The sequence below is a fragment of the Musca autumnalis genome, unplaced genomic scaffold (genome assembly GCF_047663935.1).
Source record: "Musca autumnalis isolate F117 unplaced genomic scaffold, ASM4766393v1 scaffold_5, whole genome shotgun sequence".
Lineage (NCBI taxonomy): Eukaryota > Metazoa > Arthropoda > Insecta > Diptera > Muscidae > Musca > Musca autumnalis.
In genome coordinates this window covers 172579868-172606662 of record NW_027412088.1, presented here as the reverse complement: position 1 = coordinate 172606662, position 26795 = coordinate 172579868, and the positions used below count along the sequence as shown (strand labels likewise).

General features: G+C 36.5%; 1 protein-coding gene and 3 long non-coding RNA genes across 4 annotated transcripts; 3 read left to right on the top strand and 1 right to left on the bottom strand.

Moving 5' to 3' along the window:
* Positions 1-7408: 7408 nt before the first annotated feature.
* Positions 7409-8981, top strand: LOC141387174 (uncharacterized). The gene is made up of 2 exons (XR_012408495.1): positions 7409-7963; positions 8036-8981. It is a non-coding gene; the product is annotated as an uncharacterized lncRNA (long non-coding RNA).
* On the bottom strand, positions 7856-18565 carry LOC141387173 (uncharacterized). Its single transcript, XR_012408494.1, has 6 exons — positions 18250-18565; positions 17796-18168; positions 17581-17727; positions 17253-17509; positions 16558-16726; positions 7856-8380 (listed from the first exon to the last, which is right to left on the bottom strand). It is a non-coding gene; the product is annotated as an uncharacterized lncRNA (long non-coding RNA).
* Positions 18566-18800: 235 nt separating this feature from the next.
* LOC141387175 (uncharacterized) lies at positions 18801-20007 on the top strand. Its single transcript, XR_012408496.1, has 2 exons — positions 18801-18989; positions 19062-20007. It is a non-coding gene; the product is annotated as an uncharacterized lncRNA (long non-coding RNA).
* Positions 20008-23787: 3780 nt separating this feature from the next.
* Positions 23788-25372, top strand: CtsL2 (Cathepsin L2). The gene is made up of 2 exons (XM_073991200.1): positions 23788-24472; positions 24537-25372. Exons 1-2 carry the CDS (start codon positions 24153-24155, stop codon positions 25249-25251), a joined length of 1035 nt encoding a protein of 344 aa, XP_073847301.1. The 5' UTR covers positions 23788-24152; the 3' UTR covers positions 25252-25372.
* Positions 25373-26795: the final 1423 nt, after the last annotated feature.

Sequence of the window (26795 nt, the reverse complement as noted above, 5' to 3'; positions counted from 1 at the left end):
CCTTTACCTAAAACAAGTAGTTGAGGCAAATCCGTCATTTATTTAACAGATATATTATGGAATTGACAACTTAAATGACTCATTTCTTTTTAAACCTGTTAGATGTTAATGCGGCTTAATGAGTTTCCTTTCTGTTACAAAAGTTCATAGGTCACTTCACCAGGTAGTTGAATCTAGAATTGTGGCAATTGACTGTATCGACTGACCTAGTTCACTATCTAGTTCAATGGACACCGGTCGTTTGGCCGGTCGTAACATCAAACGTTAGGCCATGTTTATATTATAGCCATTTGCAGGGTTTACCTTCTTAATGAGGATTTATTTGGCGTATACGCAAAGGAATTAAAATTTGAAACCCAGTGGATTTGTTAAATCCGGTTATATATAAACGTACTATTAGTTTGTATAACGTTACTCATACCCTTTTGAACTAGGACAGTGAACTAGATCGTTCAATTGACCAACTCTAGTGGAATCATTAAGTTTTATACCCCGGTTACACTATTGAAGGTTAACCCACTGGGTTTAATAGATCCAGTGGGTTAATCTTTGCTGGTTACACTTAGCTTTTCGAGGATATAAACTGTCAGCTGATATTTGTTTACGTATACATACAAAATAACTAATAAAGTCGTGTTTTACACTTTTGCAATTTCTCGTATGACAATTTCTCATATTGGTATATTTTACACACAGGGATACATTTTTGTATCATGGTATCAAGCGTACTTTTTGTTTAAAAAAGTGTCTAAAGTAAAAAAATAAATAATTTTATGATTTTCAAATAACTTTAGATTTATTAACTCCATAAAATCTCATGCGACCAATCGTAAACGTGTAAAACACGACTAACTCTGTTGCAAAAACAGTTGCAACTTTTGGTACTTTTTGAGTAGAGTTGGATTTTTTTGCACAAATACCGAATACAACACTGTATTTTTGGTGGATTTGTGCCGGATTTAAAATAAACCCAGTCGTGAGTGGATTTAATTTTTGTATGGCAAATCTGGTCAGATTTGACCAGATTAAGCAATAAATCCTCATGAAGTGGGTTAACCCGGCAAAAAGCTGTAGTGTAACCGTGCTATTACCACTTTTACTCAAAAAGCCATTATAGTACGGTTACATTAGAGTTTTTTGCCGGGTTAACCCACTTCATGATGATTTATTTGACGTTTGCGCTATGGAATTGACATTTGAAACCCAATCACACTGGGTTAATCCGATTAATAGGCCATTTAAACTATGCTGGATTTAGCAAATCCAGTCGATTTAATTTGTCATTTTCATACAATATACGTACGTCAAATAAATCGTGATAATGCCGTTAAACATGTTATAAGTGTATAGTCTAACAAGCGTTTAAGTGTAATCCGGGATATTACTTAAAAAACTGATGTGGGATCTACCATTTTATAGGCCATTTAGATATGACTTCATTAGCCGGATTTAACGCATTATCAGGTTTTATTTGCTAAACCCGTCCATAATCCACCAGATGTACCATACAAAAATAATAGCCCATTTAGATATGACTTCATTAGCCGGATTTAGCACATTATCAGGTTTTATTTGCTAAATCCAGCCAAAATCTACCAGATTTCCCATACAAAAATAAATCTTCCTATTGAGTGGATTTGTTTTAAATCTGGCATAAATCCTCGTATACAACTCTCTTTTTTGCAAAATGTTGCTAGAAAATACAAAAAGTTGCAAGCTGGCACAAGAAACAAGGTAGATGCATCGGCGAATTGTTACACTAAAAATAAGTTAAAATGAAAAAAATTGTAAACAAGGCGGAATAATTAAATTTATTTTGATGTAAAAAGTTGATTTTAATTGTTTTTTGCAACATGTTACTAGAAGAAACAAAAAGTTGCAAGCTGGCACAAGAAACAAGTTAGATGCATCGGTGAATTGCTACAATAAAAATAATTTAAAATGTCAACATTTATGAACAAGGCGGAAAAATTAAATTTGCTTTGATATACAAAGTTGATTTTAATCATGGTGCAAGAAAGAAGGTGATACAATAATACCAACTGAAATATTCTTTGCGAAGCTTAAAGAAAGATGTTGTACACAGATATTCTTTACAGAGCAAAATATTTGTTATTTGATTAAAAATATTTTTGACAGCAAAGACATGAGTTGGTATTATTGTATCACCTTTTTTCTTGGCTCATGGTCTAAACGATAAAAATAATTCTTGATTTGCTCATAATTTTGCATTAGCAGAATAATGTGCTAACATTTTCAATATTAAACAATAAATTTGTAATTTGGCGTATGTTTTTTGAGACGAATTCAATTTACAATTAATTTTTTTGACGTTTCGAATTTGATCAGATGGGCTGATGAATTTTCCTTGGTAATTCTGCTATAAACAAAAATCAGCTGACTGCAATTTAAATCCTCCAAAGGTATATCTAAATGCAATGAGATTTGTACAGGATTTATTAAATCCATTTGAGGATTTATGGCTAGTCTAAATGAGCTATTAGAAACAAATAGAACAGAAAGAAGAAATTCGCCTTGGAACAGACCATATGTGTATATTAAAGGATATTGTTGTTTGTGGAGGCTAAAAAAACGGATAACTTCCATTGGTCTTCGCCAGAGGGCGAAAATTTGTGTACCTCACTGGGTGGGAGAATAATACCTAGGTAACCGGGTAGATCACTTCCCAATAACAAATTGGGAAGCCGTTTTCGACTCGATAACGTAACCTATGGGTTGAAATTATAAAATTTTGCTTACACGGCATATATCTATGAACTCATAAATAACTACGCGTAGAAATTACGGACATAAGTGCGCTATAGTGTGAAGGTTTTGTAGATAATTTAGTGCACCGGAGGATAATGCCTGATTCTATTCTGGCGTGTAGTGCTGTGCTGTTTATGGAACTGATGCTCATGGTCGGCTACTGGTAAAACACTTTAAATGAAAGGTTGACCTAGTTCTAATTTGGATTGGCCGTTCTTTATTCTTTGACTTAAGCAAGTATGGGCTGCTTACGTACCGAGGCCTTTGTAGCCTCAAGAGTCTTTACTACGGACAACAAAAGAGAAATCTTATTGTACGATCTTGCATTCTTGTTCAGTCTGCGGTTACGATGCACAGTGTCACGACCGTGGCCAAAAATGGTAAAAACTAAATACTTCGTTGAACAAATTTATTGATGGGGAGTGATAGAAAACATATTAATTAAGAAGAATCTGAATTTTGGTACTGATACGTGAAGTAGTTTTTGCTATATGAGGATTTAAATCCGACAATTTTAGTTAATACGTATTTTTGTGTTTTTTTCTTTCTAAAATTAATAAATTATATTATGCCTTAATATTTAAAATTTAATAGTAACGGTCGCTGTAAAAATGGTTCCTAAATTCTCTTGGGATGTAATAAACTTGGCTACACTTTTGTTTGCATGTAAATATTAATCATATGGTGTTTACATTTACCCAAACATGTATTACTAAGTTTTTTAATTTTCTAAAGAAAATTTTAAATTGAGTGGAGTGGGAAAAAATTGTATAAAAGAATATATCGATATTTTTTGCTGTATGAGTAGTAAAAAGTGAGTACTTCAAATATATAAAGGTCCCAGCTGCAGAGGTTTGCAGACGAATATGTCATTTCTCTTTTTCAGCGACCACCCCACTGAGAGGATACCCCCTTTTTTAACAAATCGTTTTGCGGTGTTGGCTATAGCGCGAAAACGAATGAACCGATCATCATATATTTTTGTGGGCTTATTAAGTACCTAATAATCTTGCTTTAAAACGAGAGAATTTTAAAAATATACATTTTTAAAAAAATGTGAACAGCGAAAGTCAAAATTCGATTTTTTACAAAAAATTTACGGATTTTTGACCACTTACCGGTCAAAAAAATTTTTAAAGGAAATTTCTCATATATAAAGGCAAGAGTTTGATATATTCAATATTCTCACAAACAATATGAAGACTAAACACCAAATTTCAGTCATATCGGGTGGATACTGAGGCCACAACACTCAAAATACCGAAAATGAGGAGGTACGGTTCTATGGGGGCTATAGGAAGACGAGGACCTATACCGACATATTTCTGGTGGAAGGTTATAAGTCCCCCAACGGAGACTTAATACCAATTTTCAGCCATTTCAGTGTGATAATCAGGCTAAAACTTCCAAAATACCGAAAATAGGGAGGTACCGTCCTATGTGGGCTATATGAAGGCGTGGACCTATGCAGACAAATTTCAAGGTGAAGATATAATGCCCCCTACGAAGACTAAATACCAAGTTTCAGCAATTTCGGTGTAATAATGAGGCTAAAATCTTCAAAACACCGATAATCGGGAGGTATCGTTGTATGGGGGCTATATCAAAACGTGGACCTAAGCCTACAATTCTCTGTTGGAATGTTTGATATCTCTGCCGAAGACTAACCACAACATTTGAATACTTTCGGTTAGTCATTGTGTCTAAAACATTCAAAATACCGAAAATCGGGAGGGACGGTTCTATCGGGGCTATATCAAAACGTGGACCGACCAACCCAATTTTTTGTCCTGAAGATTGTAAGTCAATAATAGGTACGTGTACCAAAATTGATGCACCTACGACAACTCTTTCTATTTTTGGCCACAGTTAATATGAACTCGCGACATTGTGCGATGTATGTGGCAAGAGATTGGGAATTTTAGTGAGATACTCACTCAATTGCCGACTGTTTCAGTATCTCCGATTTCATCTGGGCCCAACGTTTTGGCTGATCTAGTGTTTCTAATGCAACCTCACCCCTTGTAAATTGTGGTGGTTCCTCCTCGGTAGGTAGAGATCTAATACGGCATGGTATTTGTCACTTCTCCATGTCAGTCTTGAGATACTCGACAAATGGTCGATTAAAATAACTTGGGCGCCTCTACTGTTCAGTCATCGTAACTTTGCCAAACGTGACGGAGGTCCTAACTTCCTTTTCCCCAGGTTTCGAGAATGACTTAATCTTGTCCCACAATTTACTTATTCAGCATTCAATGCTGCAACTCTTCAGATAATTTAGGTACTTGTTCCGCTAATGCTCACCGACCCATTTTTATACCCTCCACCATATGGAGGGTATAATTAAATTTGTCATTCCGTTTGTAACACATCGAAATATTGGTCGGAGACCCTATAAAGTATATATATTATTGATCAGCATAAAATTCTATGTCGATTTGACCATGTCCGTCTGTCCGTCCGTCCGTCCGTCCGTCTGTCTGTCTGTTGAAATCAAGATACAGCTCGCAATTTTAAAGATAGAGAGTCAAAATTTGGTACAGAAGTTTTTATTACTTGCAGGATGGTTGGTATTGAAAATGGGATATATCGGTCCACGTTTTGATATAGCCCCCATAGAACGGTACCTCCCGATTTTCGGTATTTTTAAGGTTTTAGCTTCATTATCATACCAAAATGGCTGAAATTTGGTACGTAGTCTTCTTTAGGGGTATAAAACTTTCCCCCAGAATTTTGTCGGTATCGGTGAACACCTTCATATAGCCCCCATAGAACGGTACCTCCCGATTTTCGGTATTTTTAAGGTTTTAGCTTCATTATCCTACCAAAATGGCTGAAATTTGGTACGTAGTCTTCTTTAGGGTCCACACCTTCATATAGCCCCCATAGAACGGTACCTCCCGATTTTCGGTATTTTGAAGGTTTTAGCTTCAATATCCTACCAAAATGGCTGAAAATTGGTACGTAGTCTTCTTTAGGGGTATAAAACTTTTCCCCAGAATTTTGTCGGTATCGGTCCCCACTTTCATATAGCCGCCATAGAACGGTACCTCCCGATTTTCGGTATTTTGAAGGGTTTTGCTTCATTATCACACCGAAATGGCTGAAATTTGGTACTTAGTCTACGTTGGTGGTATAAAACTTTCCCCCAGAACTTTGTCGGTATCGGTCCATGCCTTCATATAGCCCCCATAGAACGGTACCTCCCGATTTTCGGTATTTTGAACGTTAGAACGACCTCAATATTCCACCGAAATATCTGAAATTTGGTATTTAGACTTCGTTGGGGGTACTCAAACTTCCCCTTTAAATTTGTCGGTATAGGTCCACGCCTTCATATAGCCCCCATGGAAAAGTACCTCGCGATTTTTCGTATTTTGAAGGTTGTGTCTTCAACATTCCACCAAAATGGCTGAAATTTAGTATTTAGTCTTCAATGTGATATAAAACTGTTCGCCAGAAATATGTCTGTACAGGTCCACGCTTTCATATTGCCCCATTTCTGACTAAAATTCGTCGGTATAAATCCACGTTTCGATATAGCCCCCATAGAACGGTACCTCCGGATTTTCGTAATACTGAAGATTGTGACGTCAATATCCAACCGAAATGGCTGAAATTCGTTATTTCATCTTCCAAGAGTTATAAAATATTCCAGAAGAGTATTATCAGTATAGGTCCACCTCTTCCTATATCCCCATAGAAGCTTACTTCTTGATTTTCGGTATTTTTTAGTTTTAGCCACATTCCCACATTTGGTATTTAGTCTTCTTTGAGCCTAAAAACTTTCCGTCAGAAATTTGTCGGTATAGATCTACGTTTTGAAATAGCCCCCATAGAATGGTGCCTCACATTGTTTTACCGAAATTGCTGAAATTTAGTATTAGGTATTCTTCATACACGAAAGGAAACTAATTATTCCATTTTACTTCAATACAACTTGTGGTGGAGGGTATAACAAGTTCGGCCCGGCCGAACTTAACGCCGTTCTTACTTGTTTAACTTCCAGTAGTCGTGTTCCTTTACGTTCCTTTTACCACTTTTTACAGCTCTGTTCCTTTGCGTGCAAGAATCTTCAAGTTTTACAACTTTTTACTCGAAAAGTGTTCCTTTACTTCAGACACCATACAATTCATATGGAAGTAGATTACAACTTTTGCTACTTTTGCCAGTTTTACCATTTTTAAAAGTAAAGGAACAAAGCTTATATGAGAACAGTTCATCACTTTTAAGGCCCCCACTCATTAGTCAGTCTGACTGCCAGCTTTATGGTAGTATGTGTAAATTTTTGAAATTTTGAGAATGTATGTGTGACTTTTTGAAGACTGATGAAAATCAAAATAGTTTTGATTTCAAAATGAACCCCCATCAGTCTGGGTGAATTGTGTTTATTTTCAAATTGTCAATAAACTATTTTGAAAACCAGAAAATAATGCTCGTGTAGGAACACAAAAAAACGAAGAAATTATCCATTTGTGGAGGGGAAATTCAAGATTTTTAGACTTGACTGATGGCTGGTGCTACACACTTGTCAGTCACACATACAGAAAGGGTTCATCGGACTGACGTCACAGACTGATAAATGAGTGGGGGCCTTTACCATTTTTTGCCATTGTTACCACTTTTAAAAGTAAAGGAACATATGTTGCGTGCGTTCTTTATTTAACATTAAGTTAAATAAATGCAGCAAATCATCCGTTTATAAAAAATTGCGACCGACGCGACCTACGACCAGAACAAAAAACGGAAATGATGAATGGCCTGACAACTGAGTTGTTAAGGGTGTTGCCATTTTTGTTTTTAACTCTGGTGGGTTATTGGGTACGTATAACGTAACGTGAAAAGTGAAATACAACCCTGCAGGATCATGACATTTAGTACGGAGATTGGCAAAAAGAAAAATTAATAAATTATGGAAAATCGAGGGAAAATTTGCAAGGAGGGGAAATTGATGTCGGCTTCTATTCCCCGCCGTATAAAAGGCTGCAACGGGAAAATTTCGAGCAGATTGTAATGGTGATTAATCAAGAAAGGATAACCTGTGTGTATCATTAAATTCCTCCCAAGAAAGAAAACAAATTTTAAGTAAACCAAGTTTTGCAAAATAAATACAGTTTATTATTTTTATTGAGTCTTTGCCTTAAAGACAGTATAATTTTGTTGTGATTTATGTGGGTGTGTTTAAATAACAAAGGTAATATTTTTTTTTGCTTTGGTAATGTGTTGTGGCAATGTTGTACAAGTAGTCTGTTTTGTTTATTTAAAGAAAACACCAGGCATCACAACGAGATATCTGTAGGCCTCCTCAAGAAGTACATGAGAGGAGGTCTGCTTGTTTTTAAATCGAGACAAATAAAAATTCCTGGTGATATATTGGAGTGACATGGGCAGCCAAAAGCCATAATAACCTTGATTGAACGTGAGATGATATTTGCTTGTGACGTTCTGAAGCCAGAGGAATGAAAAGAAAAACATCCAAATTGCAGTAATTTACAAATAGAAAAACAGCAAATTTTATTAAGCTGGAAAACAGGTAACTCCGAATCACCAATATAGTATTTGATTGCACAAACGTCTAATAAGTGCCTTCGGCTTCGCCACAAGAAGTCTCCTGAAAAGAGAAAAAAAATGTAAAAATTAATTAATTACCATTTGAATATAAAAAAAGAAAGAAAAAAAACATTAAAAAAATAATATTAATCACTATTTGAAAACAAGAATTTAAAAATCACCTTACATCCTAAAATCTAAATGATAACCTAAAAAAAAAAAAATCCCCTAATTAATAATATGTGTATGCTTAAGTAGTCTTAGTAGTAGTTAACGACAATAGTGTTTAAGTTCTAAAAATTTCGTCATGGTTTATTAATGCCAGTTTGGTATCACTTAGGAGTGTAGGGTTACCCTAAATTACAGATAGTTTTTTTGTTGATAATTTTGTAAATCCGTGGGCTAAATTGGAATGCCCTAATCCTACTAACAGAGCTCTATTAGGCAGGCTTATGATTGAGTAAATTGGCCAAAGTGGGCCTCATAACTATTGGTAAGAAAACAGGTAACCTGAGTTAATGACTCCCCTATAATTTGTTGTTCGGCGTTAATATTTCCAGTTAGGAAAAAAAAAATCATTAAGTCAGTTTTGTCGTATGTTAGGATTAAGAAAGATGACTATGCTAAATAAATATTTTTATGTTTGAATGTTTGATTAGAAATTAATATGTTGTTCTAAATTGTTTATGAGAGAGGAAATTAGGGGTATGTTATAGGGAGGTAAGTGTGTGTGGAATACGGGGCCCTTTGAAAATGAAATGATGATAAGTGGAATTAAAGGGACATGGTTGGGCGGGCACAGTGTGGGAGTAGCTTCTATCAAGCTCCCGTGTCATAGGTGTGTGGTGTGTTTGTGATCGTTTTGTTTTGTGTTATTTCATCTTGTCCTTCACTTCTGATTGTTCTTCCCCTTTGTGCTAGTGGTGGCAGGGTTGAGAACCCCCTGAAGGTAGCCACTGACTGAGCTAGGTGAACCCCACCATAGCGCCACTGCAGGCGGAATGCAACAATATGGCGCCCAATCGAAATACCTTATCGCCAAAATCTTAAAATTAAAATTCCATCAGCCAACTTCTGAGCGCAAATTCAAGGCGCCAAAACAATAAAATGGCGTGCCACAATTTGGCGATAATGCAAATAATTCAGTGCAATAACAGCGAAGCACTGTGCAATAGCCCATAGGGAAAAATAGATTTAAACGATTATCGCATTTTCTATACGAGCTAACAAATATTGCTTCCACTTTTTTGTAATCACAACTGTGATATAATGTGCAATATTTAGTTTAGAGAGTTAGGAAATTAGGATAATTCGTTCCATGTAATAGTGTCAATGTCAATAACTCTTGTTCGTAATGTGTAACAATGAATGTATTGTTTGTTTGACCTTTAGTTATATGTTCTTTTTTTTTTATTTGTGTTAGTATAAAATCCATAGTAGACTAAGGATAGTATAGAGAAAAGTCACAATAGCTGATATGACGATGTGCGTCATAATCTGTATTGTGCCTTTCTCGATTCACGAGATCTTTTTCCATTCAAAAATGTTTAGGAAAATGTCTTGAAGCTACCTTAAATTCTTATTCATGTTTGTTATGTGTAAGTCCAGTCTAATCAATACCCTATGACAACCAAATTAGGACACTGTATTACAAAAAAATTTTGCTTGTTTCTTAAAAAGCGCACAACCACACACTTTACCCCTAATAACTGAAATGAAAACCTCTGAGGACCTCTCTTTTTATGTATTTGTGTCGTATAGAAAATCTAATTGTTTTGTTTTTATTTTTATCATTTAACTTTGTCTAACTTATTTATATTTATTTGATTTTAGAAACGTAATATTAGCATCCTACATTACCTTAAGTGTTGATAGTAAGAGTTTATTTGATTTTTATTAATTTTTTTACCCATATAAATCACTGATCTGAAAAGATAATTTAATCTGTATCACGGTCTAATGGGCAGAAGTGTGGCAAGCAACACACGCAGTAAAAGAAACCGATCTATATCATTCGATTTAAATAGGACTCAGGTCCAATCACCCAAAAAGAAAAAGACTAACAAAAAAGTAACTAATACAAAAATGCAAAACTCAGATGCCAATAACGATCCCAGTTTTCGAGATATGTCTCAGACAATAAATAATCCCAACCCCAGCACTAGTGCTGCGGCAGGTTTAATACAAAATAACACCCCACCAAACTTTCAACCCACTAACCCACCTGAAGTTGACCAGCTAGTAAGAAGCCTTGTGCAAGATAGTTTAAATCATGCTCAAGCTAATTTACAATCAATGGTACAGGCTAGTGTTTCGAAAGAATTAGAAAAAATTCACGCGGTAATTAATAAATTAAATAGTGCCGTATCCAACTTGTCGATTGGGGCACAAAACAACCAACAAAATCCAATACCACCAACTAACCAAATAGATAATACTAGATCTCGATCTCCATCGCAATACAGGGGCACTATCCCAAGTATATTTCGCAGTAGCAACATTACACCGTCCATGATGAGCAACCAAGGTATAAGACTCGAGCGATTGGCAATAAATTTCTCTGGTAGACCTGGTACTTTGTCAATAGAAGATTTCATATATCGATTAGAACACTTCCAAAGACAATATCGATTAGAATGGGAAGATATTTTGAGCGAGTTCCATGTATTAGTGTCGGGAACCGCTCACGAATGGTACTGGCTTCAAGTCAGAAACGGTAATATTTCCTCATGGGATTCATTAAAACACTCTCTATTGGAAAGATTTAAAATCAGGAGAACATGTTTCGAGGCAATGCGGGATATGTTAGAACGGAAGCAAATGCCAGGGGAATCGATAGATGCGTTTTTCCAGGATATAAATTTGATGAGATCAAGATTGGAAAAGTCGGTACCGGAATACGAATTGATCGCACTGGTAAAGAAAAACCTACGCAAGAATCTGTCAAGCATTGTGTACGCAATGAATGTGTCATCATTAGAACAGTTGAGAGTAGAATGTCTAGAGGTGGAAAGGACCTTCTTCCGCAAGGACTCTACACCAATACTACCCCCAAACAATAATAATAGGCCTATGCGCGTTAGTTCAATCGAAGTAGAGGAGGAAAGTAATTTTCCGATTCTGGAGGATGATGAAGGATTAGGTGAAGTTTCCGCCATTAGTACCCAATTAGCATGTTGGAATTGCCAGAAACTAGGTCACGGGTTTAGGGATTGTCCTTCCTCCCAGAGAGGCTATTTTTGTTTCAAATGCGGAAAGCAAAACACCATAACACCAAAATGCTCAAATTGCAGAGCGGGAAACGGGAGGAAGAACGTGATTGCAGCGGGGAATCAGCGTTCATCCGAACAACCCGCAGTCCAGAACCCCCAGACAGATCAATAAAATCAAAAACCAATCAGGCCAACTATTCCCAAATCCGACATTATTTGCCAGTAGAGGTGAGGGAACAAAATTACAGAAAAGTGAAAGCCAGAATTTTCCAAGATAACCCTAATGAAAACCCCTATCAAAACAAAAACACATATAAATTAACTAAAAACAGAATAAAAATCGAAAAATTAAGACAAAAACAGAAACAATACAAGTTATTGAAGAGATCGGTATCTGAAGCCATTTTTAGAAGTAAACTGAGAAAAGATCCAAGGCCTTATGCCACTATTAAAATACAAGGCAAGGAAATTAAAGGGCTACTTGATTCAGGCGCGACGGTGAGCTTATTGGGTAAGAATTGTAGGGAGATAGTAGAAGAAATAGGAATCGATATAAGCCCCTACACCTCTAATGTTTGTACAGCCTCTGGGCAAAGCCATCGTATACTGGGAAGAATCGAAGTGGAAGTGGAATATCAAGAGGAAGTTGCAAAAATTTCTCTCTTTTTATGTCCTGACCTAGAGCAGGATCTGTATCTCGGAGCAGACTTCTGGAAATTATTTAAAATTGCCCCAGAAATCTTTCCAGTAGATGAGCTAAATATCGAATTGCAACAGAAAATCCAAGGTGATTCTAAGAATGAAAATAGTAATATGCACGTATTGAGTGAAGACCAACAAAAGAAACTTTCGGAAGTAGTGGGAAAGTTTATTACTTTTGAGAAGAATGGGTTAGGGTGCACGACCTATGAAAAACATGCCATAAAACTTATAGAAGGTGCAAATCCAGTCAAGGACAAGCACTACCCCCTATCGCCTGCCGTACAGGACATTGTCTACCATGAAATAGATAACATGCTCGCTCTGAACGTGATCGAGGAAAGCGACTCCCCGTGGAGCAATAGAACAACTGTAGTCAGAAAACCGGGGAAAAACAGGTTCTGTTTAGATGCGCGAAAACTCAACGCGGTAACTGTCAAGGATGCATATCCCTTGCAAAATATTGACGGGATATTGAGTAGGATAGACCAAACGCATTACATCAGCAGTGTCGACCTGAAGTATGCGTTTTGGCAAATTGAACTGGAAGATGAGGCCAAACCATACACCGCCTTCACGGTGCCAGGTCGACCGCTGTACCAGTTCCGAGTAATGCCGTTTGGTCTATGCAACGCTGCGCAGAGACTCTGTCGGTTGATGGACCGTGTAATCCCAGGAAGACTAAAAGCTAACGTATTCATTTATCTAGATGATCTCCTTATTATATCCGAGGATTTCGACACCCACCTACGGTTGCTTAATGAGGTAGCCGACTGTCTTAAGAAAGCCAATTTAACAATCGGCTTAAAAAAATCTTTATTTTGTTTCCGAGAATTAAAATATCTCGGGTTTATAATTGGCAATGGTTGCTTAAAAACAGACCCAGAAAAGGTTAGTGCCATTTTGAAAATACCGATACCAAAGTCTCCAAGGGAAGTTAGAAGTTTCCTAGGAACAGCCGGTTGGTATCGGCGGTTCATCAGGGACTTCGCTTCCAAATCGGCGGCACTGACCGATACTTTAAAAAAGGGACAGAAGTTTGCGATCACACCTCAAGCAATGGAAGCCTTCAATAATCTGAAAAAAGCCCTAACCTCTGCACCTGTACTCAAACATCCCGATTTTCAACGAGAATTCTACATTCAGTGCGATGCTTCCGAGTATGGACTCGGGGCAGTCTTGTTTCAGAAGGACGATGAGGGAGGCGAAAATCCCATCGCCTTCTATTCGCAGAAGCTGAACGCATGTCAGCGTAATTATTCGGTGACGGAAAAAGAGTGTTTGGCTGCGGTGTTAGCCGTGAAAAGATTCCGTCCCTACGTGGAACTAATGAAATTCACGATAATAACTGACCACGCGAGCCTTAAGTGGCTGATGTCACTTAAGGACTTGAGCGGAAGGCTGGCCAGATGGTCCCTACAATTGCAAGCCTTTGATTTTTCAATAGAGCACCGCAAAGGCTCAGAAAATATTGTGGCCGACACTCTATCCCGTATGCCAATAGACTCCGAAGTAACAGTGGAAGAAATAACAGATAATGCAGACAACGAACTACTCGACTTTGAAACCACTGCGTTTGAAAGCGAGGAATACGTTGAATTGCGAAGTACTATACTTGAAAACCAACAGCAACTCCCAGATTTGAAAGTGGATATGGAGAAAGTATTTATAAGGCAAAAACATTTCGACCCTGATACAACAGAATTTGAGTGGAAGCTATGGGTACCCCAAGAAATCACCCACGTCCTCATTGAGAAAGCTCATAATTACGTCGAGTCCGTCCATGACGGAATAAACAAGACTTTAAATCGACTGAGAACATTTTTTTACTGGCCTAAAATGGTCACTCAAGTTAGGCAGTACATAAGCAACTGTCAAATTTGCAAGGAGACTAAACCATCTAATCAAATTATGCGCCCTAGTATCGGAAACGAAGTAGTTACTGAAAGACCGTTTCAGAAACTATATATCGATTTTCTTGGAAAATACCCAAGGTCGAAACAAGGGAACGCGTATATATTTGTAGTGGTAGACCATTTTACCAAATTTACGTTCCTTCATGCTATGAAGGAAGCTACCGCCAAAAATGTAGTAAAATTTCTAGAAAATCAGGTATTCCGCATATTCGGGGTACCACAGATAATACATAGTGATAACGGAAAGCAATTTGTGTCGGTGTTGTTCGAGGAAATGATTAAGTCATATAAAATAATCCACCTCAAAACTGCTTTCTACTCTCCACAATCGAACGCGTCAGAGCGAGTCAATCAGTCGGTGCTGGCAGCGATAAGGACCTACGTTGAAAAGGACCACCGCGATTGGGATTTGTACCTAGCAGAAGTTGAACAGGCACTACGAACATCGGTACACTCCGCGACAGGAGTCAATCCATTCTTTGCCCTCTTTGGCTTTAATATGTTCACGAATGGGACTGACTACAAATTAGCTAGGAAGCTTCAGTCATTGACCGACCACGAAATAGCTCAACTAAATAAGTTCGACCGATTAGAGTTGATGAGGGAAAAAGTTAAGAACAATTTGCACGAAGCCTATCAATCTAGTGCTAAGCGATACAATAGCAGATCCCGAAATGTCACCTTCCGTCCGGGACAAGAAGTTTATAGGAGGAATCATATATTGTCGAATTTCAAAAATAATATAAATTCAAAATTTTGCAAAAAATTCTTAAAATGCAGAATCGTAAGGGCAGTAGGAAACAACATGTACGAGTTGGAAACTCTTCAAGGCAAACCTCTCGGCCATTTTCACACCAAGGATATTAAAGCCTGAATAATGTGCAATAAAATCTGTGATATAGTAATTAAAGTGCAATATAGATTAAGAAATGTGTGTCGTGTTGTCCACTTTTTAATCTATGTTGTAATTGTTTTTATTATACCACGAGATTATTATTTGCAATTATACACTACCTAGTTTAACTACCAAATTTTATTATGGCCCGGCTAAGAACATCTCAGGGTGTGGGAGTTCCCCACGTTGGGATATTATAGTAACGTGACCTACGAAGAACCTTTATGACAAAACAAAACGATCCCTTGGGAACAGAAAGATAATACTTTATATGTTTCCATAATGTTGTAATGTAATGTTTTTTTTTGCCCGATACGAAAATGCATTAAGCAGGCTGAGAGAAATAAGAAATTTGATCCGCGATCACGTATGGATTATCACCAAATACCGAAAAGTCCTAACAGCTGTCAATATTTTGAATCATAAATCCAAAACAATCCAAAAAACCCAAGTAAGCCCCTACATATAACGGATGAATAGTTGAAGATGTGTCATAGAATAATAATCACTTTAATTAATCACCTATCAGAATACATGCCGCTAAATTTTCCATAACCTAGGCATTAATTTTTTTTTTGCACATTTGCACAATTGCACAACCCCCAAAATAATTTAAAATCATGTAGCTATTTTTTTCCAACCCGTTTCTTTATATAATCCTTCTTAATTCAAACCAATTTCCAGTTTTTTAAATCAATATCACTATGATGAAATATATTTAAAATAAAAAAATAGTAATAGATATAATAAAAATACACAAAACTTAAATTAATATAAACTATATATGTAAAAGTTAAAAAAATATAACTAAATCATAATTTATAAATGTTCATATACTAATGAGTCAGTATGCATGGTTGAAAATGAAAGTGTAGCATTGTAGAATAAAACATCATTAAATAAAAAAAGGGATTCAAATGGTTTATTACCAATCCAATCTGACGAAATAATTCGTTAAAAGTTAATAAAGATGTACAATTTGCTGAACGTACTCGTTCATTTCGGAGAGGGTTTAATTTAGAAGCTTTAATTTATTCGGCTTCCCAATATTTTTTTTGCACTTGAAATTTCTTAAAATATTAGAAATATATTATCTAAATTATTCTAGCACGAAATAAAGTTGAATAATTTTCTTTTATTTGCTTCAATTTTGTTTGATCCATTATAACCACTTAATGAGCGACGATGTCTAAAATCTGCATCGCATCAATTCATAATAAACCAAACACGGTATCGCATAACCAATGCACATATTCAATCAGTATTCCATTATTATACCACATGCAAACGTTAAAATTCTTTCACCCCAAATTTTATAATATAATTTTTATCGCATGCTATAAAAATGTCGCATTCTCGGTAGGTCATACGATGAGGCACAATGCCCACTTTCCACAAGCAGATAAACAGTAACAATTTGCTTACACACGATTAATTCGAAACACACACACGCGCACACACACTTTCACTTTCAACCCCATATGGCCATCATAAACAAATATTTTTTTAGACTCACCCATCCTACTGTAGTCACTGTATTTCACTAAAGTTCCGGAACAACCCTCCAAATCAGCAACATCAATGATTTATTTAGCAACGACCAGATTATTTCACTGTTCCGAATATTCATCTCTTTGTGGATGTCTATGATTGTCCGGTTGATGCGTTTGTCCGCAGTAAATGACCTGAAATGAAAAATAAAAACAAAAAAATTTGAGTTAAGTACACTTCATATAGTTGATGTTTTTTTTTGCTACGCAATAAAATAGGTCAATTTTCTGTTGGGAAACATAAGATTCAATTGTAAACACTTGAAAAAAGCAGGTACATTATCGTTCTATCCCACAGCTGTGCGTGCAGTTTGTTCTGGTAGACATGCCAGGTAAACATAAACAGCTTGGAAGCACATCATCACTATCAACTAATGCCAACATTATTGGGACACTAAAGCACAAGATAACTCCATGGAATGTTCACTATGTAGATTACTGAATATCATTTACTTTTGTTGTTGTTTTTCTTTCATTTACTTTGAATCACAAAAACACATTTGCTGGCAGAGAAAAAAACACTATGGAGGCTATAAAAGGCACAGGAGTATTTGATTTTGAAATTTTCACAAGTTGGAAAAATTAACATTCACATAATAAACACACATCCACTGGCAAATAAATGTAATAAATTGGTCACTCAAAAACCATAAATGCTTACCTGTTTCTCACCAATGTGTGTTGTTCCAATCAGCATACTAAACTCTGTGGTGTTAAACGGACACACAGTAAAGTTTTTCCATTATAAATGTAACCTTCTTTCGGGTTATGGTTATCCTCATCTTTCGGAAGACCAACGTAAACAAGAACGAATTCCAATGTGAACCGTCAGGTACATGGTGGTGCGTTGTGTTTATTTTGGTCGGGATAACTCAACCAAGTGGTGGAAACCAATCTGCGTCACGGCTAGATTATTACCTACAAGGAAGAAAAGAAAATATGTTATAAAATGTTTAAGAATAAATGAAGAAAGAAAATAAAATAAATACCTTTTTACATAACCATGTCATCCTGTTGCTTAATGAAATTGCAAAGTAGCAGGCGGCAATATAGGCACAACAGTTGCGACCGGGAACAGCAGGTAATATAATCCATATGAGCGGGGAAAAATTAATAGGCAATCACAGCCGGCAATTCTAGAAAAAAAAAGGAAAAATATTTTTGATTATCAAAAATCTTCAAAAGGCTTAGAAAAAATACTTACCATTACGTCAATGGAATTTTCCATACAATGATGAGTGGTGTCTGTTCGAACATTCTAATGTGCGTAGAGCAACTGCATTCAGGTATGTGTGTGAATGAGACAACAGTGGTAGGGGGGTTGGTAGGTAAATGGTATCGCAAACATACACACACACACAAGTCGAGACAGAATTCTGGTAGGCAGCGCGACTGCGACGTCATTAATGCGTTGGTGTATACAAGCTTGTGTGCAAAAAGATGAGACACATTTCAGTTACGCATTACTGACAGCGACTGCATTTTTGGAAGCGTGGGTACATACTATCACGCAGTAACGGTGCTTGTAAATGAGACACCGCCAAATTTGCACATTACAAAATTATCAATGAGGTTTTCTGTGGAAGAGAAGAAAAAGGTTTATGAATAAAATTAAAAGATTAATAAAATAATTACTTAGTAGAATGTTACCAATTTACCTGTTCTTGTATGAATCGTATTGGAACTATGGCCAAAGTTGGTGGGCACCAAAATCACATGTTCTGCTCTGCAATCAAATTCCTCAAATTTTTATTAATATCTTTTAGGCCCGTTCGCGAAACACTAATAAATAATAAAGTTCACGCACATCACAATTTTCTGCGAATTCCTTGCAAATTGTGAAGTTTTGTTGCGTGCGTTCTTTATTTAACATTAAGTTAAATAAATGCAGCAAATCATCCGTTTATAAAAAATTGCGACCGACGCGACCTACGACCAGAACAAAAAACGGAAATGATGAATGGCCTGACAACTGAGTTGTTAAGGGTGTTGCCATTTTTGTTTTTAACTCTGGTGGGTTATTGGGTACGTATAACGTAACGTGAAAAGTGAAATACAACCCTGCAGGATCATGACATTTAGTACGGAGATTGGCAAAAAGAAAAATTAATAAATTATGGAAAATCGAGGGAAAATTTGCAAGGAGGGGAAATTGATGTCGGCTTCTATTCCCCGCCGTATAAAAGGCTGCAACGGGAAAATTTCGAGCAGATTGTAATGGTGATTAATCAAGAAAGGATAACCTGTGTGTATCATTAAATTCCTCCCAAGAAAGAAAACAAATTTTAAGTAAACCAAGTTTTGCAAAATAAATACAGTTTATTATTTTTATTGAGTCTTTGCCTTAAAGACAGTATAATTTTGTTGTGATTTATGTGGGTGTGTTTAAATAACAAAGGTAATATTTTTTTTTGCTTTGGTAATGTGTTGTGGCAATGTTGTACAAGTAGTCTGTTTTGTTTATTTAAAGAAAACACCAGGCATCACAACGAGATATCTGTAGGCCTCCTCAAGAAGTACATGAGAGGAGGTCTGCTTGTTTTTAAATCGAGACAAATAAAAATTCCTGGTGATATATTGGAGTGACATGGGCAGCCAAAAGCCATAATAACCTTGATTGAACGTGAGATGATATTTGCTTGTGACGTTCTGAAGCCAGAGGAATGAAAAGAAAAACATCCAAATTGCAGTAATTTACAAATAGAAAAACAGCAAATTTTATTAAGCTGGAAAACAGGTAACTCCGAATCACCAATATAGTATTTGATTGCACAAACGTCTAATAAGTGCCTTCGGCTTCGCCACAAGAAGTCTCCTGAAAAGAGAAAAAAAATGTAAAAATTAATTAATTACCATTTGAATATAAAAAAAGAAAGAAAAAAAACATTAAAAAAATAATATTAATCACTATTTGAAAACAAGAATTTAAAAATCACCTTACATCCTAAAATCTAAATGATAACCTAAAAAAAAAAAAATCCCCTAATTAATAATATGTGTATGCTTAAGTAGTCTTAGTAGTAGTTAACGACAATAGTGTTTAAGTTCTAAAAATTTTGTCATGGTTTATTAATGCCAGTTTGGTATCACTTAGGAGTGTAGGGTTACCCTAAATTACAGATAGTTTTTTTGTTGATAATTTTGTAAATCCGTGGGCTAAATTGGAATGCCCTAATCCTACTAACAGAGCTCTATTAGGCAGGCTTATGATTGAGTAAATTGGCCAAAGTGGGCCTCATAACTATTGGTAAGAAAACAGGTAACCTGAGTTAATGACTCCCCTATAATTTGTTGTTCGGCGTTAATATTTCCAGTTAGGAAAAAAAAAATCATTAAGTCAGTTTTGTCGTATGTTAGGATTAAGAAAGATGACTATGCTAAATAAATATTTTTATGTTTGAATGTTTGATTAGAAATTAATATGTTGTTCTAAATTGTTTATGAGAGAGGAAATTAGGGGTATGTTATAGGGAGGTAAGTGTGTGTGGAATACGGGGCCCTTTGAAAATGAAATGATGATAAGTGGAATTAAAGGGACATGGTTGGGCGGGCACAGTGTGGGAGTAGCTTCTATCAAGCTCCCGTGTCATAGGTGTGTGGTGTGTTTGTGATCGTTTTGTTTTGTGTTATTTCATCTTGTCCTTCACTTCTGATTGTTCTTCCCCTTTGTGCTAGTGGTGGCAGGGTTGAGAACCCCCTGAAGGTAGCCACTGACTGAGCTAGGTGAACCCCACCATAGCGCCACTGCAGGCGGAATGCAACACATATCAAGTGTTAACTTCCTGACTCTGGGTTTACTAGGGTTGGCATGACGAAGTTCATTACGCCCATTTGCTAATCCCGTCGCCTCTGTTGAGAAATTTGAATTTGAAAAATGTGGAGCAATCAATCGTAGCAATCGGGCGATTTGCTGGTAGAGACATTTATAGGTAGATGGTAAGACCCATGAAGTGATGAAATCGTGCGGTCTGCTACCGCTATACTTCTATGGCCATTACCTTGGACCGAATGCAACAACTTATGATGTGTATTAAAGTCACCTAACACCAGACGGGGTTTTCTCTCCGAAAAGCGGACTAATGTTGGGCCTATAACATGGAATATGTGTTGAAGGTATCTGAACTCTACATCTGCAGTTCCACACCTGACTGCTACCCCCATACACTCACGGGCTATTAGAGGTTTGTACTTCTGGTGCGATCCTTCCTCAGTACGTTGTAACCATAATGACGCTGTAAGCTGCAGTTTTTATTGAGTTTGGTTTCCTAACTCCCGGTCCACACTAGCGAGAATTTCATTAAATTAGGCGTTCTTAGGTCGAATTCCCCACTACAGCAATTTCATGATTTTACCCTACTATGGAACTCGATCTAGAAACGCCTAATTTCACGAAACTTTTTAATGAAATTCACGCTAGTGTGGACCTGGACTAAACGACACCCACTATTTACTCGATCTTACCTCGGAGTCAATTGTAAGTAATATGCAAAAAGGATGTATTTTCATGAGTTGGTACAGCAACGACCGTTGCTAAGTCCTACGTGTGCGGTTGATGTTGGTGGGACTTTGCAAGGAACAATTGTAGTTCAGCGGCAGCGACTTTGTAATGGTAGATTAGTCATAATCCAGTCAGATCCAGCCTTTTCAGTATTGGCCCCGGCACATACGGTACGTTGTGCGTTGCGTCACGCGTTAAGAACAAGAACCACATAAAAAAATGTAAGTGATGCCAACTTTGTTCTTAAAATTTTCATGTGGTTGTTGTAACGCGACGCACAACGTACCGTATGTGCCGGGGCCATATGAGTTCACTATCCACGGTAGGTGGTAACACTTTCCAAGAGGGTATCACATATACGGATATCGTAAGATTAGCCGCTTACTAAAGTTCGTAAAAGCTTGAACAAAGAAATCTAGCGATTTCTTGTTATGACAACCTGATAAAAGCCGTAAACACATCCAACGTTTCAGTAAAGTTGGACCTCATTACTAATAGAAGAATAAAGAAAAATTCTATCTCTTTTATTCTTCTGTTAGAAATAGCGCCCAACGTTACGGAAACGTTGGATGTGTTTTCGGCTTTACTTTACCAAAAACAACGACAATCCGAATACTGGTTTCGACTAGTAACCAGTGACTGTTGCTGATTCTTTCGTCGGAGTCGGCTTTATCAATGATTACCAATCGAAGGCCGTCAGCGGGCATCCTTGCATCGGTCTGGTATGAAGGCGGGAACACAATCAACGTTTGAGTAAACTTTTGCTTCATTCCTGGTAAAAGAATAAAGAAAAATTCAAACTTGGTTGTCCTTTTTCTTTTATTCTTCTGAAAGAAATTGCACAACACTTTAATTAAACGTTGATTGTATTTTCGGCTTACACTAGAGTTTTTTGCCGGGTTAACCCACTTCGAGAGGATTTATTTGACGTTTGCACTATGGAATTGACATTTTAAATCCAAACCCACTGGGTTAGTTCTGTTAAGTGTATCCGGGGTATTAAGTCCTTGTCCATTAAATTTGGAGCTAACCTTTCCCCGAGGAAGTAGTTACTTTTTCAGTGCCTTGGTCAAAACAACTGTATATAACGCCGATGGATTGACTGCCTGAGAAACCGTCCTCTTCTTGGGCGAACACGTTTCACAGTTTTTTGCTGCGTAGCTTGGTTTGTCTTCTCAGAAGATTATGTTTTTTTTTCAGTCGGCCCAACAGACGTCTTAACTACCGGGGGCTCGACAGCTTGAAAAAATTGCAGAAAAGTTAAAATAACGTAAACAAATACCAGCCAATCAGAAGCCGGCAAACACGTTACAACTTTTCCTCGGCCAAATTGGTGTGGTAAAGAGCATGGTGGAATAAGAAGGTGTTAAGGCCTGCGTACATAAGCTGCTCTGCCCGATTGCCTTGCTTTCCTGCTTCATTTTTGACATAATAAAAATAAAAGAATAAAGAAGGCCGAGGAAATTTCGAACTGGGTTGCCCTTTTCTTTTTTATTCTTTTATCAGAAGTAAGCAAGGTAAGCAGGCAAGGCAGCTTATGTACGCAAGCCTTTACATCGATAACATTAATCGGGTCATTTACCACACCAAACGTCGAAATTTGTTCATTACTGTGAATTGCTTGTTTACCTTTTGTATATAATTTTATTCACAATAATACATTTTGACAACTAGTGTGATAATCAGCTGTTTTTGCCGTTGTACCTGTATTATTGTGCCATGGTAAAGAGCATGGTGGAATAAGATGTTACATCAAATCATACCAAACGTCAAATTTGGTCACAACAACGTATTATTGTGAATTGCTTGTTTATATTTTGTATGTGTTTTTATTCACAATAATGAATTTTGACAACTAGTGTGATAACCAGCTGTTTTTGCCGCTGTATCTGTATTATTGTGCCATGGCAAAGTGTTTCTGAAGAGAACGCTATTCAGCGTCATTTTTGTTTAAAAAGGCGTGAACCTTTTGTAGCTTTCTGGAGTATGGGAAAATATACAAAAGTGCTTAAAATTGTAAAAACTTTTTTAGTTCGGAACACAACTTTGACACTTCTTAGAAAATACATCAATAGAGTTGCCGCAACTCTACGCGGCTGAATGTGTGCTGAAACATGATTTTCGTATGCCTTGACTTTTGACTTAAAGCCGGAAGAACATGCAACTTAATGAATTAAGTCAGAAATCCTGTTATGTGACCAGGCCTTTATGCTTGGTTTATATTTACGAAATCCACTCGATTTCAACTGTCAATTGCGTTGCTTAAATGTCAACTGAAATTAAATCAGATGAGATTTCATTTGACGTATATACAAAGGAATTGACAGTTGAATTTCACTCGATCTCGTATATGTACTATTTGTTTAATTGTGACAAAGGAACCTTTTCGACAGGCGGGATCTTCATATTTACATTGTATATATATATCATTCATAGGCCTTTCTCTAAGCGTTTAAAACGGTTCACGGGTTTTACATTAAACTTGATTTATGGACTTTATTGTTAGAAACCCAAAAACTAATTTATTCTTTTACACAAATTCTAAATAGAAAAGAATGATTTATTGCAACTGATTAAACTTCATACAACCTAGAATAGCATATCGTAAATCTCTCACAACAATAACAGCCTACACTAACTCCGGTTTGCTAGAATCGATCGATCGCTAACTTACTACGTTCAATTCTATGGAATTAATTTCATTTTACGCTAAAAACAAATTCGTAATGTCTATTAGCAAAACATCCAGCTGGGGAAAGAACCCCTTGTTGCCAAAAAAACCGGATATCATAACTTGCGTAGAATCATTCAATAAAATTTCATATTAATTCATGAATTGTTATCACCTAAATGACAGTGTTTACGATCTCCGCTATTAGTCAGTCGTGACGTTTATTGATTTCATTTGAAGACGTCTTTTTAATTTTTAAATATAAATTTACACAAAAATTAGCATCTCTTATTTAAATCTAGCATTCTTTTCTTTCACAGCAAAGTCTACGGTCTTAGCGGCAAGCTTCCCTCTAACAAGCCAAAGTGAAAAATAAACGATACAACAACAAAATGTTAACAACAAAACTATTTGGGGTTTTAATTCTAACCAGTTTAGTGACTTTAGGTTGCAGTTTACAATCTTTTCCTAAGCTGTGTAATGTTCAAGATTTCCAAGATTATTTGGCCCAGACCGGCAAAGTTTACAATGACCCCAAGGAGTATCAATTTCGTGAGTCGATATTCTTGGCTAAAAAGAGTGTCGTAGATATGGGCAATAAATTTGCCGCCCAAGGTTTGTCATCCTTTAATATGGCTATTAATGCCCTGGCCGATTTGACACATGCCGAGGTTTCACGCCTCTTTGGTTCCAAAATATCCTATGCGGGAGAGTAAGTTTTTTTGAAAAACCTTAGTTTAAATTTCTTTTTTAAATATTATTTCACTTTTTTCCAGAAACATCACTTCACAACACACAAATTTTGTAACAGCAAAAACAAAAGATGATGGCTTACCTGATCACTTCGATTGGCGTGAATTGGGTGGTGTTACTCCACCAGATTTCCAGGGTTTTGATTGTGGATCCTGCTGGTCTTTTGCAACAATTGGTGCCTTGGAGGGTCATCTATATCGCCGCACCGGCCTCCTAGTACCCCTGTCCACTCAGAATCTAGTAGATTGTGCCGAAGATTATGGTACCATGGGCTGTGATGGTGGTTTCCAGGAATATGCCTTTGAGTATATACGCGATCATGGTGTCTCTGTGGCCAGTAAATATCCCTATACACAAATGGAAAATGCCCAATGTGGTCGCAATGAAACCTATGATAAGGGTGTCTATATTCGCGATTATGCCCGCATCAAACCAGGAGATGAGGGAAAAATGAAAGAAGTCATTGCCACTTTGGGACCCTTGGCGTGCTCCATAAATGCCGATGTGCTTTCGTTTGAACAATACAATGGTGGTATTTATGATGATGATCAGTGTAATCAAGGAGAACTGAATCATTCTGTTGTTGTTGTTGGTTATGGCACGGAGAATGGTCGTGATTATTGGATTGTCAAGAATTCCTATTCCGCCAATTGGGGAGAAAATGGTTTCATAAGGCTGCCACGTAATGAGAATAGTTTTTGTGGTATTGCCAATGAATGCAGTTTCCCCATTTTGTAAATTGTAAACAAGTATCAGCTGATTGCAGGAATTTTTTACAAGAAATCAGCTGTGTACTGAGATTTGTTATCATAACAAACACTAATCAGCTGGTTGTTGTAATATGGATTACTTTTAATACTTTTTAGAACGCTTTATGTTATTAGTATTAGTTAATTTTTTTAAAATTGTTTTAGATATACTCAAATGCACACCAAGAGTGGTAAACATAAATATTTTTCATCCAAATAAAGTTTAGTCCCAATTTACATTAGGCGAGTTTACTTGCGGCAATTGTCAGTTTGTAGGTGAGAGAGGGGGCTGAGAGGCAAAGGGTTACCATATGCCTCACCTCTCTCTTCATCAAACTGACAATTGCCGCAAGTAAACTCGCCCAATGTAAATTGGGACTTAAAATATACAATTTTTATATAAAGTAAATGTGTTTGATTTCTTTTAATAGCCTAGACAGACTGCAGTCTTACTTTTAATGCACAAAATCAAATTGAATTTATACCGAATTTAGCAATTTCAATATGGCAATGCTGTTGAAAATTAATTGTCTTTTGTCAAATTTCCATGATTATGAATATAATGCTAGGTTTACATTTACGAAATCCACTCGATTTCAACTGTCAATTCCATTGATTAAAATTCAAATGAAATGCAATGGATTTCGGATGAGTTTTCATTTGACGTATACGCAAAGGAATTGACAGATCAAATCGAGTGGATTTCGTAAATGTAAACCAAGCCTAAAAGAGGAAAACAATAAGCAATTTTCGCGTTTCTTTCAAATAATTAGAGGCATTTCGCGAATAGCATAGCAGCTTTAGGGCCTAGGTATTCTTATAAAAGGTATTCACGTAGCGAAGAGGCTTATTTTGTAATAAATATAAGCTTTGTTCCTTAACGTGCAAGGATCTTCAAATTATACCAATTTGTATGCTTTGTTTACATTTACGAAATCCACTCGATTTCAATTGTCAATTCCTTTGCGTATACGTCAAATGAAAACTCATCCGAAATCCATTGAGTTTCATTTGACGTTTAACCAATAGAATTGACAGGTGAAATCGAGTGGATTTCGTAAATGTAATCCAAGCATTAGTCGAAAGGCGTTCCCTTACTTCAAACGGCGTTGTATTAGAACTTTTAGCCGGGTTATGCTAATACTATGTTTACATTTACAAAATCCACACGATTTCATCTGTCAATTCCTTTGTGTATACGTCAAATGAAAACTCATCTGAAATCGATTGGATTTCATTTGACATTTTAGCAATGGAATTGACAGTTGAAATCGAGTGGATTTCGTAAATGTAAACATCCACTCGATTTCATCTGTCAATTCCATAGCTCAAACATCAAATGAAATCTCATCTGAAATCCATTGGATTTCATTTAACGTTTGACCTATGGATTTGACAGATGAAATCGAGTGGATTTCGTAAATGTAAACATAGCATAACCCTTCTTTATGAGGATTTATTTGACATTTGCGCTATGGAATTGACATTAGAAAATCCGGTTAAGTGCAAACGGGATATCAGATAGCATATAAT